General features: G+C 41.4%; 1 protein-coding gene across 5 annotated transcripts in view; it reads left to right on the top strand.

The window, feature by feature from the left end:
• Positions 1-14,721, top strand: part of cdk14 (cyclin-dependent kinase 14) — a 659,453-nt gene that overhangs the window by 345,517 nt on the left and 299,215 nt on the right. For all 5 annotated transcript variants that reach the window (XM_043690284.1, XM_043690286.1, XM_043690285.1 and 2 more), the window contains one exon: positions 1,701-1,821. In XM_043690284.1, the coding sequence (XP_043546219.1) occupies positions 1,701-1,821 (121 nt within the window). The remainder of the gene's footprint in view (positions 1-1,700; positions 1,822-14,721) is intronic.

Below are 14,721 nucleotides of genomic sequence, written 5' to 3'. Positions count from 1 at the left end.
TGTGGGGAATGTCAGATCAGCCATGATCCTGTTGAATGGAGGAGCAGGCTCAGGAGACTGAATGGCCTACTCCAGTTCCTATTTGTTATGTTGCTACCTAATTCCCAAAGACAAAGCTGTCTCATTTTTCAAATGTTGCAAGTAAGGTCTTTTCGCTAAAGTGCGCACTTTGATACCTTTGGAACGTGCATGCGACAATGGAAGAATAGGCTGTTGATAGATTAACAAACAGCATTCCCTGGGAGCGGCATTGATAACTTGCTGATTCTTAAACACTATTCCGCAATGGCACTGGTGAAGTAAGCCAATGTATATTGTAATGGTGGATTTACGTAACTAACATTGTTCTGACTGCCAGCCAACGGCGTAGTCTTAATATCAATGGACTAGTAATCCAGAATGCAAGGCGACTGTTCTGGGACATAAGTACTAATTCCCATTATGGCAGATGAAAAAATTTGCATTCAAAAAGAAAAATGGCAACCATGTAAACACTGATTATTGTAAAAACCTATCTTGTTCAGTAATCCCCTTTTTAGGGCATGAAATCTGCCATCCTTACCTAGTCTGGGCTACACTCCAATCTCGTTGACTCCTAGCTACCCTCTGGGCAATCAGGAATAAGCAATAAATGCTGGCGTAGCTAGTGATGGACAAATTTAAGTTAAAATCATTGAACGTTTCAGCTTTTATTTTGCCAGGTGTGATTGAGTATTGTCACAGAAAATTAATATTTAATCTATATTGCTATCATTTCTTGTGTGAGCTCCTTTTTTCTAAAACTGGCAAAATGAAAGGGATAATAAGCAATGATCTGCAGATTATGGACATTGGAATCAAAAACAGAAATAGCTGAGAAACTCAACAGGCCTGGCAGCATCTGTGGAGAGAGAGCAGAATTAATGTTTCAAATCCCATGACTCTTCACAACTAATAGTTGCTAGGAACTTTTTTCAAAATTAAAGGGATAATTAAGTAAATATTTCAGTGCATTAATTATTGTGATTTACATTATGGTTTATAAAGACCAGGTCCCAGGTGAGCTTCTGCATAAATGAATAATGGACCTTGTTTTGTGTTTGCAAGCAGTAGTCTGATCCGATATTAGTTTTTCATCTAGAACGCTTATCAGGAACTAACTGTGCTTTCAGCTGAATGTAACTACAGTAAAATAGTTAAACAATATGGACCAGTTATTTGCTGCTCTAGCTCATATCTATTAACTTTTTGTCTACCACTGCTGTGAATGTTTCTCGCAGCAATAATATTAGACACCATGGGAACGTGGCGTCATTTTACTGTTTAGACACAATTGATAATTATATGGTCTAGGTTTGCATATGCTCAGTCAGATAAAATGTATGAAGTTGATTGTCAAGTTTCTGGATATACCTTTTATAAATGGTACTTTTGGAAAGGAAAATATTTCCACTTGACAGTCTAAAGTAACAATTTGTTAAATTGTCTATGAATGAAGCTTGAGTACTTAACCAGTATGTTATTGTTGAAAAAAATGACATTAATATTTTCTCAAAGTTGTACAATATTGACGGAACTGTGTCCCAATGTTGAGTAAATTGCATCGGCAGTTTCATTTCAAATGCAAAGCCCTGATATTAACATAGGTTTTGAGAAAGGTTAGAGTTCTTCATTTGAGGTTAAAGCTCACTTTTAACATCTGATCTTCATTTTGTTTTCAGGACTTGCCCGAGCCAAGTCCGTACCCAGCCACACGTATTCCAATGAGGTGGTTACCCTATGGTACAGACCTCCAGATGTCCTGCTGGGTTCCACAGAGTACTCCACCTGCCTCGACATGTGGTAGGTCTATTTGCCTGCACGTTTCTGATATGTTTAACTTTTTCCTTATGTTTTGCATTGGCAAGTTACAACTAAATTGGAATTGAACTCCAGAGGTGAGGTTCCACATAAAATGAATAAAAGTGTTTGCTCTGTATTGGCAAACAGTAGTCTAGTCAGAATAGAATCTTTGAAGTGCTTCTGAGATGGCTGCGTGCCATGGTAAAAGTCAGATGACACCCGGGTGATAGTTCAACAGGTTCATTCGAAATCAAAGCTTTTGAAGTGTTGCGCCTTTGTCAGCTGAAGTGACCCGTTAAAAGCGATGAAGGGGCAATGCTCCAAAAGCTAGCGTTTTCAAATAAATCTGTTGGACTATAATCAGGTGTCATCTGATTTCTGACCTTATCCACCCCAGTCCAACACTGGCACCTCCCTATATTGGTAAAGGACATTTGGACATGATTGCGTTTCAGCCCAAAGATCCTCTTTCATCCAAATTAGCATTTATTTAAAATTATTCACATTGCCTGATATACATAAAACAGTTCTCAACTGCTTGTTATTTTCACTGGTTTTTGTATATGCTTTGCCTACCTAGTCTTTAAATCAATTAGATTCTAATGATGTGGGTGTATTGTTGTTGACTCTTTATCTGGGTGATATTCCTTCCCGAGGGAATATCATTGCTATGTTGCCATGATATCTGTTCCATTTCCATTGGATTGCTGTGGACTTCTGGGTCTGATGGTTGGTTGACCTTGGTCTGTGTAGGTGATGTGTTCCTATCTTCCTAATCATCCAACTATAGTTGAGAAAGAGCTTCTCCAATTGTGCATGAGTGCCTGCAGTTGCAATGGTATATCAGTCTGTTTACTTCCACATGTAAGATTGAAATGACAACTGTTCTACACAGATCCCAAGCTGTCACTTGGCCTGACTCTTGAGAGCATTGAAGGTTTGTACCCTGATTGGTTGTCCAGTGCTGCATTTTGGTAGTCACGTCAAAATGAAAATGTGCTTTCTACCATTACACCTCGATTTTGTTGCAGGTACTTGTTAATACTTTGGTAGTTTTTTTTGCTAGTGGAAGAGTAATTTGGGTGCAGGTAACATCAGTCTCTGTATCGAACTACTTCAGCTTCAGGACATCTCTGCAGGAGTTCCTCAAGGATAGTGTCTTCAGCCCAACTATTTTTAGTTGCTTCATTAGTGACCTTCCCTCCATTATAAGGTCAGAAGTGGGGATGTTCGCCGATGATTACATAATGTTCACCATTCGCAATGACTCAGATACCGAAGCAGTCCATGTCTGAATGCAATAAGGTTTGGGCTGACAAGCGACAAGTAACATTCACGCCATACAAATGCCAAGCTATGATCAACACCAACAAGAGACCATCTAACCACTGCCCCTTGACATTCAATGGTGTTCCATCACTGAATCCCCCACTATCAATGTCCTGGGAGCTACTCATAAACTCAACTGGACTTGCCACATAAATGCAGTAGCTACAAGAGCACATCAGAGGCAGGGAATACTGGGGTGAGTAACTCATCTACCAACTCCACAAAGCCTGCCCACCACCTACTAGGCACAAGTCAGGAGTGTGTTGGAATACTCTCCACTTGCTTGGATGAGTGCAGCCCCAACAACACTCCAGCTTGACACCATCTAATTCAAACCAGCCTGCTTCATTGGCACTGCATCCACAACCATCCAATCTCTCCACCACCTGCTCTCAGTACTTGCAGTGAGTACTATCTACAAGATGCATTGCAGAAATTCACTAAAGATCATCATATAGCACCTTCCATACCCACGACTACTTCCATCTAGAAAGACAAGGGCAGCAGATACCTGGGAACACCACCATCTTCAAAATCCCCTCCAAGCCACTCACCATCCTGACTTGGAAATGTATCACTATTCCTTCACTGTTGCTGGGTCAAAATCCTGAAATTCCCTCCCTAATGGTCAACCCACAGCAGATGTGCTGCAGCGGTTCAAAAAGGCAGTTCACCACCACCATCTTAAGCAAAGTCAGTACGGCACTTGTCAATCATGTACAGTGTCTGTGCTGTGTTGATAACTAACAGAGCATGATGAACTATTGCTTCAGTTTGGGTCTCAAAGATTTTGCATTCTTGTTTTAGCATCATTGTTTTTTTTCCAGGGGTGCTGCTCTTGACAGCATGCCTGCTATGTGTATCTTCCTTTGCTTATCTGTCACATCTGATCTAGCTCTATAAATGCTTTCAAGAAGGTAGTAACATCTTGAAAATATTTTTAAATGTTTGTGATTTTAAATATTTTAAATGTTGCAAGAGGCTTCTTGTTCAAGTAGGTATTGATGAAAATGTTCACAAACAAAGACAATCATAGGGGCCCTTTCACAATGTGAACTTATCACAATTCTGTTTGTCTGAATGCGATGGATGAAAATGCAGGCAGAAGGCTGGAAGAAGCAAGCCAGGCAGCATCAGGAGGTGGAGAAGTCGATGTTTTAGGTGTGGCACCCGAAACATCGACTTCACCACCTGATGCTGCCTGGTTTGCTGTGTTCTTCCAGCCTCCTGCCTGTCTACTTTGCAGTTTTCTTGTCTCTATGGATGAAAATGCAGCCAGTTATCAATGCTGCATCAGGGATACTCTGATTTTCGTCTCACTGGCATCACAATGAAGGGTGACTTTATAATTTATGAAATGGTCTTGGCAGTGCTGAAATACTATCACTAAGTTGCTTGGTTTTAGTGATTGGTGGTTGTTCAGTGCCCCATTGCCTCGACATGTCCTTGGTCATGAATTGATGTAATGTTTCACCACCCAGTGATAAACTGAAGTGGAATTTGGCCAAATAGCTGACAAAACTGATGAATCATTGCAGTGCTTTTACATCTGTTGGCTGCTGCATCCCTCCCACACCTTTCAATTCCTCAGGATCTGGTTGAGGACCTTCTGCCAATGCATGACCTCTAACTTGACTCCAGGCATCTTTAATCCCAGTTTTTATTTCTTGTTCAGGTTTATCTGGGGATTTCTGCCTAGCAGTAACACTAGATTTTGATTTTGTATCCACATTCATAAGCTGGTAGATCACCCACTATAGCTTCCACTCCTGGAAGATCACTAACCATCTCTTGTGGTCTATATTGATATTACTCTGGAGGATGGATATTCCAAAAGCAGTTGCAACCATCTGCAACTTTGAATGTCCAGAAAGTAGTTACAAACCTGCTTTTATCCAGCTTCCAAATTTCTTCTTTTGATGTGTTGAGGTTTGCTGATCAAGCATTAGATTCACCGATCGCAATCAGCAAGGATAGGTGACAATGCCTCCCCTACAATAAACCTCAACACCAGTGCCCCACAATGTTGCATACTTAGCCCCTTACTAGACTCCTTACTCTCAACTGTGTGGCTAAATTCAGCTCTAACTCCATTTACAAGTTTGCTGATGACACCACCTGCAGTGGGTAAGATATCAAATAATGATGAGAAAGAGTACAGGAAGGAAATTGACAGTTTAGTGGTATGGTGTAAAGACAATCTCTCCCCCTAATGTCAGCAAAACAAAGGAGCTGGTCATCTCCTATAAACAGAAATAGAGGACACACCACTGTCGATATCGAGGGTGCTGAGATGGAGGTGGTCACCACCACATCGACACTACAATCAAGCATGCACACTAATGCTTCTAGTTCCTCAGAAGGCCAAGGAAGTTGGTCATGTCCACAATGTCTTTCACCAATTTGTATAGATGCACTATAGAAAGCATCCTATCCAGGAACATCACAGTTTGGACGGCAACTGCTGTGCCCAAGACCATGAGAAATTATGGAGAGTTGTGAATGCAGCCCAGTCATGACAACCAGCCTTTCTTCCATTGACTCCATCTGTACTTCCTAGTGCTTCAGGAAAATAACCAACATAATCAAAGCCTCCTCCCATCCCGGTTATACTCTCTTCCACCCTCTTCTATCGGGTAGAAGACACAAATGTTTGAAACATGTTCCAGCAGTTTTAAGAACAGCTTCTTCCCTGCTGTTATCAGACATGTGAACAGACCTCTCATATAGGAGTTGATCTTTCTCTGCACCTTTTTTGTAGCAGTATTCTGCATCACGTTCTATTACTTTTTTTTTACTTGGGTAAGTTATGATTTGTCTGGTCAACTAGCAGATGGCTGGAAATACAAGCTAGGCAGCATCAGGAAGTGGAAAAGTCAATATTTCAGGTGTAACCCTTCAGGACTGAGGGTGGATGTAAGGGAGTTGCAAATAAGAGGTGGGTTGCAGGGTGGTGAGATGGGGATAGGTGAACACAGGTAGAGGGTGCGAGGGTTGGACGATGGGAGGAATGAATCCAGTTGGTGGCTAAAGGAAGGTCGATGAGAGGAATGGAAGGGGGTGGCTGGGAAGGGAGGTTATTTCAAATTGGAGAACTCAACGTTGAGTCCACTGGGCTGTAGGCTGCCCAAGTGGAAGATGAGATGGTGTTCCTCCACTTTGCAGTTTGATTCATTGTGACAATGGAGGAGGCCAAAGATGGTCATGTTGGAAAGGGAGTGAGGGAGTGGGAAGGGGAATTAAAATGGGCGGTGACTGGGAGTTCAGGTCGGCCCTGCAGGCCCGGCTGAGATGCTCGGCAAAACGTTCCCTTAGTTTATGTATGGTTACCACACAAAACAATACTTTTCACAATCTCCATATGTGTGTCAATAATGAATCAAATCAAATTAGGTGCCATCTATGATCTAGAAGACCAGGTCTTCTTTGATGCTAAGAAATCTGTTCTCTCAGTGCAAGTATGGTGCCATCACACAACTTTTCAACCCTACCTCGACTTTAAGCTGGGACTTTTCTCTCTGGAGAGGAGGAGGAAGAGAGAAGACCTAATCGAGGTGTACAAAATAATGAAAGGAATAGATAGAGTCAATAGCCAGAGACTTTTCCCAAGGGCAGGATGGACTGGTACGAGAAGTCATAGTTTGAAGATATTAGGAGGAAGGTATAAAGGAGACATCAGAGGTAGGTTTTTTAGGCAGAGAGTAGTGAATGCATGGAATGCGTTGCCAGCGGTGGTGGTGGAAGTAGAATCATTGGTGACATTTAAGCGACTGCTGGACATGCACATGGAGAGCAGTGAGTTGAGGGGTGCGTAGGTTAAGTTATTATATTTTACATTGGGATTAAATCTCGGCACAACATCATGGGCCAAAGGGCCTGTTCTGTGCTGTACTTTTCTATGTTCTATGTACCTTTGAGGGCTTCATTTCTGAATCAATATTTTGAGCCATTTTTCACAGGCCTGTGAAAGTCATGATGTGTCCTGACGCACTGATGTCAACCTGATATTTTATATTGATCTTTTCTCCATGGAGTCATCATTCACCCACTCAAACCATATTTCACTATGGACCTGCCTGAATTGGCATGTATGGTATGGGAGTGATTTATCAATGTCTTCAGATCATTGTGCCAGTCGTCAAATGCACTTGTGTGCAAAAGGCTTGGTTTAGCAGCAAGAACATTGCTTTCTATATACTAACAAGCTGCCTTCTCATTTGCATGATGCCCTTAATAAAATTTTCATGTCTGTTACTGTTCTGCCTTCTGGGCCTGCAGTATCTATCAGCTTAATGCAAGGTTTGATCTTCCTTCACTGTGCTAATGCTCTGCCTGCTATCAATGCATTGAGGTCATGCTCTGGAAATCAAGACCCACTAATCCCTGAGTCATCACAAACGTGAAAGATTCAGTCAAACTTTCCAAGAAAATTGTTTGTTACAAGTAAATAGTCTTTAACCAACAGCAATTAGGAAATATGAACTGATAACCTATAAGCACACTCTAACTTAATTCTATTCCCTTTAAATTCAACAAATAAAGAGGCACGAAAGGATAGGCAATATGTGGATATTAAGGGGTGGAGTTAAAAATAAGTCAAATGCATTTCAAGAGCACCAGTTTGGGCCACAGGAGTTGATGAGCTGTTTCTTTCAGTTTCTTCCAATTTGTTCCAATTCCTTTTAGTTGTTTGCTTTTGACATAAGGTTGTTTGCACGCCAATGCTTTCTTTCCTTCACTGGTTGAGAATTTGTCCTTCCACACTCTTCAAAAGTGTTTTCTTCCCCCCTTCAACAGCGGATTTGCCGAGAAAAGTAAGTGGAAGACAATGAGCTGTTTCTGGAGACTTTTCAGTATCACCACATGAGAGAGAGATTTCCTGAAGCTTTCTCTTTGCCGGCTAGATACAGGGCAAATGCACAAAAACCATGATCACCTGGTCAGGGGCCAGTCAGAACATTTGTTGTCAGTCTGTGTTCCCTCAGTTTAGCGCTCTCATCCCTGCTTCTTGCCCCTCACTGTTCTAGGGCAAAACAACGTCGTATACAATGTGCTCTTGTAAGCATGATTTTTGGAATTGCAGCCATCTGTTTAGGCAGTCTCATTGGTTTAAAGTAGTATCTTGCTTTTTTAAAAAAAAAATCCATGAACCAAGAATAAAGGAAATGAAAAGGTGTGATATTTAATCTGCTAATTTACTCATTTTGTTATTTCAACCAGAGCTGGGAGTGAAAATATAACAACCATTTTCTCTTGCTCAGTGTTCCAGCTGTGGCCTATCTTTTTGCTGTTTTTTAAAGTTTATTTCAGTTGTTCATGGCAATTTTCACAACTCTGAACATTGCTGTCGGTTTGTGTCAGTAGTTATGCTCTTTTATAACTATTCCATGTACAATTGTAGCTTCACTTTTGACAGTAGTTGTGGATTCACAAGGCAGCCGTTGGGACAAAATGGAGTCTTTACTGATGTGCCTGTAAGATTGCAGCCTGCGGTCTGTGTGTGGCTTGTTGACGAGATCACCTGATTGCAGACCAGGAAGGTCATTTGCATATGTTGGCACTTCAATCCAAGCAGAGCTAGTCATCGGTGTAGTCTTTGCATTTATCAGAAAAAAACAGCATTATTCCATTCTGTTAGTCATCAGTTAAAAGGTTAATGATAACTTAAACCAAGGTTTTTCCAGTCAACTGCCAAGACTTGTTTGAAACAAGCTGCTGAAATACACTTTAAACTTTTAGCAACATGCAGTAATTCATCATTAAACTTGCAAATACTTGTAGTATATTCCCATTGTTCAAGTATTTATCTTTTAAGTGGTTGTTATTCTACAATCACCTGCAGTTATGCCAGACATAAACGTTCATATAACAGTATTGTATATGAAGACTTGCTAAACACGCCCTTCCGTACAGCACATGTTTAGGAGGAGACTGCAAGTGACATCTTGAATACATGATTGATGATGTGAGGGAAGATTCAAGGCTGGGGCAACAGTACATGGCACCAGCTGTTAAATCTGCAATTAGTGACTGCTGGGAAATGTAGGTACCCAATGGACTATAGCTGGAGGATATTTTTATACTTCATTGGTTCCTTCAGAGAGCTAAGAATGTAACTAATGACTAACACTCCCCAGCTAATAAGTATAGGTGTGTGGGGGTTGGGGTGGTGGGGGTGGAGGTGGTGTGCAGAAGAAGCGATTGTGAAGGGAAAAATGGATCAGACTTAAAAGTGCAAATGCAAAATCCATTTTTTCCTTGTTGGAGTCCCTGTTTTTCTTTGTGAAATAATCTAACAAATATTACTAAAACTGAGTACTTTTAAGTGCTGCATTGCATCTGCTGCACTTTTCCCCAAGTGGATAGAAGCACAGACACAGGTGAAATGCCAAGTTCAAATGCTCAGATTTATATCTGAGCACAGTACTGAGCTTTTCCCAGCTGGTGTAGTGCTGGATAAGGTGAATATTTAAACATTAGATATATGGGCTAAAGGCTGCTTGCTTGCTATTTTCAGTGTTTGCTGTTGTGGCATACCTTTTTTAGGTTTGTAAAATTTATTTTGTATAATTTTATCATTACTTGGTCAGAATCTGGAAATGCAACAGACCCAGATTCTCCCCTTTTATTTGTGTTGTTTTTATATTTGGCGCAAGCACGAGATCCACCAAGCAGCTTGGATACAATGCTAATCTGGAATGTTTACTGATGTTTGATGGTTTGAAAATTCCCATGCTGACTCCTTACCACATCACTATGGCTTATGATGTTATTAACTCGCTTCCTCATGAGTCTGTGCACTAAGCTGCTTTGCCTGTTGTAGGACAGAAAATAAGAAACTAAACTAGCAAAAGGCAACGAGAGGCAAGTAATAAGAAAGAGATTAATTAAAATAGATGTGGCTCTCATTAAGATAAAGGCAGGAGAAATTATACTATAGAATTCTAATGACAGACGCATTGAACAGATATTTTGTATCTGCCTTCTCAAGAAAAATTTTGAAAATACTGGACAATTGAGAGACTATTGGAACTGACAAACATTGGGATATTATTAATCATGCAAAGCCACAAATAAAGATTTGTGAGTATGTTATCAAACCTTCAGGAAAGCCTCTGCCCAGAATTGGAGCTCTGCTATTGAGTACTGATCCCTCCCTACTCCCCAGCTCTTGAAATATTAATAGTTGGGGTCAGTGGTGCCAGACACATGCCTGTGATACATTATTTGACCTGCAATTTGGCTGGAGACTGCTAGGCAGTCCAGCCATGCAGCAACCATTGACTCTGTGGAGGCTGCCAGCATAAGAACCAGATATCGTCCCTTCAGCTGAAAGAGAGAGAGAGAGATCAGGCAGCCAAGGGCCTGGGAAACCAAACAACCAGCAAATCAACTATAATTGCATCCTGTTGGCAGGCCTCCAGAGTTATTCATGATTCTATGCAAGGGTGGGAAAGGAAGGAGCATAGTGCAGGAGATCCAGTGAATGCTGCAATATCTGGTTCAACCTTTTTACTCCCAAAATGATTGCCTTCTTGAAAAGTAAGGACACCCAATAAATGACGCCTGGTGAAAGTACTATAGGTTTCAATAGTTTTCAGGTTTCACCGTTCGCAAGTACAAATGCATCTGAGGATTAAGATATGTAAATTAAAACAAAAGTGGAACTTAAAGCATGCATTGAAAAATAAACGAGAATTAACAATACAGAAAGAATCATAAAGTAGCTGACACTTTTGTTACACCATTTCAGTTCTTCCTTTGTGAATTTGACTCTGGAAGATTGGAAAGATCTCCATGTAAAACATACCCCTTTTCATTCTTGAGGCTATCGTGCACAACCATAAAAACCACTGGTCTTCCAGCAGTTAGGGGCATGTTTTAAAATCAATAACAGGCTACAGAAGCGGGACACAATAGCCCAGTGGTTAGTACTGCTGCCTCACGTGCCAGGAACCTGGGTTCAATTCCAGCCTCAGATGACTGTCAATGTAGACAGAGTTAAAAATCACACAACACCAGGTTATAGTCCAACAGGTTTAATTGGAAGCACACTAGCTTTCGGAGCAGATTCTCCTTGTGCCAGCATGGATTTCTGCTGGGTGCTCCCACTGTCCTAAGATGTACAGGTTAGGTGGATTGACAATACTAAATTGCCCATAATGTCCAAGGATGTGCAGGCTATGCGGACTAGCTGTGAGAAATGTGGGGTTATGAGGGTGGAGGGGGTTGTGTCTGGGAGGAATGCTCTTCGAAGAGGGTCAGTGCAGACTCCATAGGCTAAATGGCCTCTGCACTGTAGGAAATCTATGATTTGAGATTTTGTGAGCATTCAGCAAGATAAGGGTTAATTGTACATTCGCCAATGATTTGTAAAACAAAAGCTGCAGTTGTGAAATAAAAGAAGAAAAATATACATTAATTGAAAAGGCACTAAAGGATGTAGATCAACTGAGATCTCAAGGGTGAAATATGCAATTCCTGAAAAGTACAAGTGCAGAGATATGTAACATCTTCTTGTAGACAGAAATAGCATTGTGGATTACAAGAACAAAGAGCTATTTATGTATTATTAGGCTGCTGTCCTAATGCTATGTGCAATTTTTGACCATTTCAAAGCCACAGAGTCTCTCTGGCATACACTTATCATTGAGAAATTTCAAAAATGAATTGAAATGCTAAGATTATTTTCAGTTGCACAATGGAAGAGCTTGGAGATATATTTTCAGTAAAGATGCAAAACTCATGGTGGCTCAGTGGTTAACACTGCTATGTCACAGCATCAGGGACCAGGTTTGATTCTCGCCTCGGGCGACTGTGTGGAGTTTGCACATTCTCCCAGTGTCTGCGTGGGTTTCCTCCGGGTGCTTCGGTTTCCTTCCACAATCCAAAGGTGTGTTGGTCAGGTGCATTGGCCATGCTAGATTGCCCATCGTGTTGGGCGCATTAGTCAGGGGTAAATATAGGGTCTGGATGGGTTACTCTTCGGAGGGTTGGTGTGGACTTGTTGGGCTGAAGCGCCTGTTTCCAACTGTAGGGAATTTGATCTAATCTAATCTAAACTCCAAAGTGCAACCTGTCTAGTGAAGAATCTGATTTCTAACTTGATATAATCCAGATGAATCTTAGAATGTGGAAGCAAGCCATTTGGCCCATCTAGTTTACATTGATCCTCTGAAGAACATCCCATGTAGACCACCCTGCTACCTATCCTCTGTAATCCTGCAATTCCCCTGGCCAATCCACAATATGGAAACCCACGCAGACACGGGGAGAACGTGCAAACTCCACACAGTCAGTCGCCTGAGGCCCATCTAGTTTACATTGATCCTCTGAAGAACATCCCATCTAGACCACCCTGCTACCTATCCTCTGTAATCCTGCAATTCCCCTGGCCAATCCACAATATGGGCAATTTAACATGGCCAATCCACCTAAACTGTATATGTTTGGACTGTGGGAGGAAATCCATGCAGACTGTTGCCCGAGGTGAGGGGAGGGAGTCAAACCTTAGTTCCTGGGATTATGAGGCAGCAATGCTAATAACTGAGCCACCGTGCTGTCCCTTTTTATGAACGCCCTTTTTATTTTGTCTTCAGTCGTTCTTATTGTTCAAATGGAAAACCTGACGGGATTCATCTTATTCTGTTACAGGTTATGAGCAAAAACCCTAAGGCTAATCCCATTGCTTAAAGATGCTGGTGATCTGAAATAATAGAATATGCTGAAAGATGCATGTCATTCTCAAAACATTAACTTTGTTTTTCTCCTCACAGATGCTGCCAGAACTGCAGAGTTTCTCCAGTGCTTTCTGCTTTTAAATTTGATCGGTACAGACTTGGACGGCCGAAGGGGCCTATCCCTGGGCTGTACATTTTCTTCTTTTAATATCATTGTATGACTCAACTCTTCACACTTCTAAGCTGCTCACTAGAATTTGTGTACACACACTCACACACTCACACACTCACACACTCACACACTCACACACTCATCACACTCTCACACTCTCACACTCTCACACTCTCACACTCTCACACTCTCACACTCTCACACTCTCACACTCTCACACTCTCACACTCTCACACTCTCACACTCTCACACTCACAATCTCACAACACCAGGCTATAGTCCAACAGAGTTAATTGGAAGCACACTAGCTTTCGGAGCGACGCTCCTTCATCAGGTGATTGTGGAGGTCTTGATCGTAACACAGAATTTATAGCAAAAACCTTATAAGCCCTTATGCCCAAAACGTCGATTCTCCTTCTCCTTTGATGCTGCCTGACCTGCTGCGCTTTTTCAGTAACACATTTTTAAGCTCTGATCTCCAGCATCTACAGTCCTCACTTTCTCCGAACTTCATATTATGCTTTGCCAGTTGCATCCAGTCAATTGAGTGGTAAATGCTTTAATGTGTTACTGATGTATGCCTTGTAGATCATGTAGAGGATTTATGGCAGTGAGTCATTATTTGCAGAATGCCTATGTTATTGTGTTGGTGCTGTGGAAGTGATTTGTTTAGTTCAGTGGTGAATGCAATGTATTGATCAAGTCAGTGTGACTGAGTTGGTAGATATCTGTTAAAGTATGTAAAAGTTTACAACAGTTTGTGAAATGTGCCACAGGTGTTTGAAAATAGTAATAATTGTTCAGTAAAAATTGAAAAGCCCTCAGGTTGAAGACTAAGTGCTAGGGGCCTGTTACCACTTAATATTAGATGTTGGTGTGATTTTGCCAGCAGCATACCTTGCAGGATGCCTTCACTGCTTCTCTTGATGATACTGCTGCAGGGAGAAGGGCACGGTTTTGAAAAAATAATCATGAAATCTGAAGGACAGTCAGCAGTGTCCAGAGGAATGTTTTTCTGTGTTCATCCATGGGATGCGGGTGCTGCTGTCTAGGCCAGCCCATCCCAGAGAGCAGTGAACAGTCATTCACATTGTAGTAGGTCACATGTAGTCCAGACCAGGTAAGGATGGCAGTTTCCGTCCCTAAAGGACATTAGTGAACCAGATGGGTTTTTTCTTGACAATTGACAAAGGATTCATAGTCATCATCATTATATTCAAATTCCACCAACTGCCATGGCAGTGATTCCAACCTGTGTACCCAGAACATTAGCTGGATCTTTAGATTGACAGTGTCATAGTAATACCACAAGGCCATTGCCTCCTCGCTTTTTTCTCCCACACTTCATCCTGTACTTTGAACCTGGGGATCAGGTATTAGTTTGGTGCAGAACAGAGAAAAATTACTGCAGCATCTTAGTATTGATATATATATTTACCCTTTTAATATTATTAACGGTTTGACATAAATTGTCAGTTATTTTTAATCTTCTAGTTTGCAAACTATTTTCTCATACGCAATTTCCCAAATAAGCCTATGGCTAGCAATATTGCTGTGGGACTGTTTAGAAGTGAGAATGAGTTTGGAAGAGACATGTACACTGACTTTTCTTCCCCCCCCCTCCCCCTCCTCTGCAGAATCATCTGCACTCTCTGAGCCTGACTGGTTTCAAGAACTCACCGTGTAAACAATTGAGTTATAAATTTGTGCTCTATTGTC

Source organism: Chiloscyllium plagiosum, chromosome 5, assembly GCF_004010195.1.
Source record: "Chiloscyllium plagiosum isolate BGI_BamShark_2017 chromosome 5, ASM401019v2, whole genome shotgun sequence".
Taxonomy (NCBI): domain Eukaryota; kingdom Metazoa; phylum Chordata; class Chondrichthyes; order Orectolobiformes; family Hemiscylliidae; genus Chiloscyllium; species Chiloscyllium plagiosum.
Note: the sequence above shows the minus strand (reverse complement) of the source record. Positions and strands in the feature narration are given on the sequence as shown.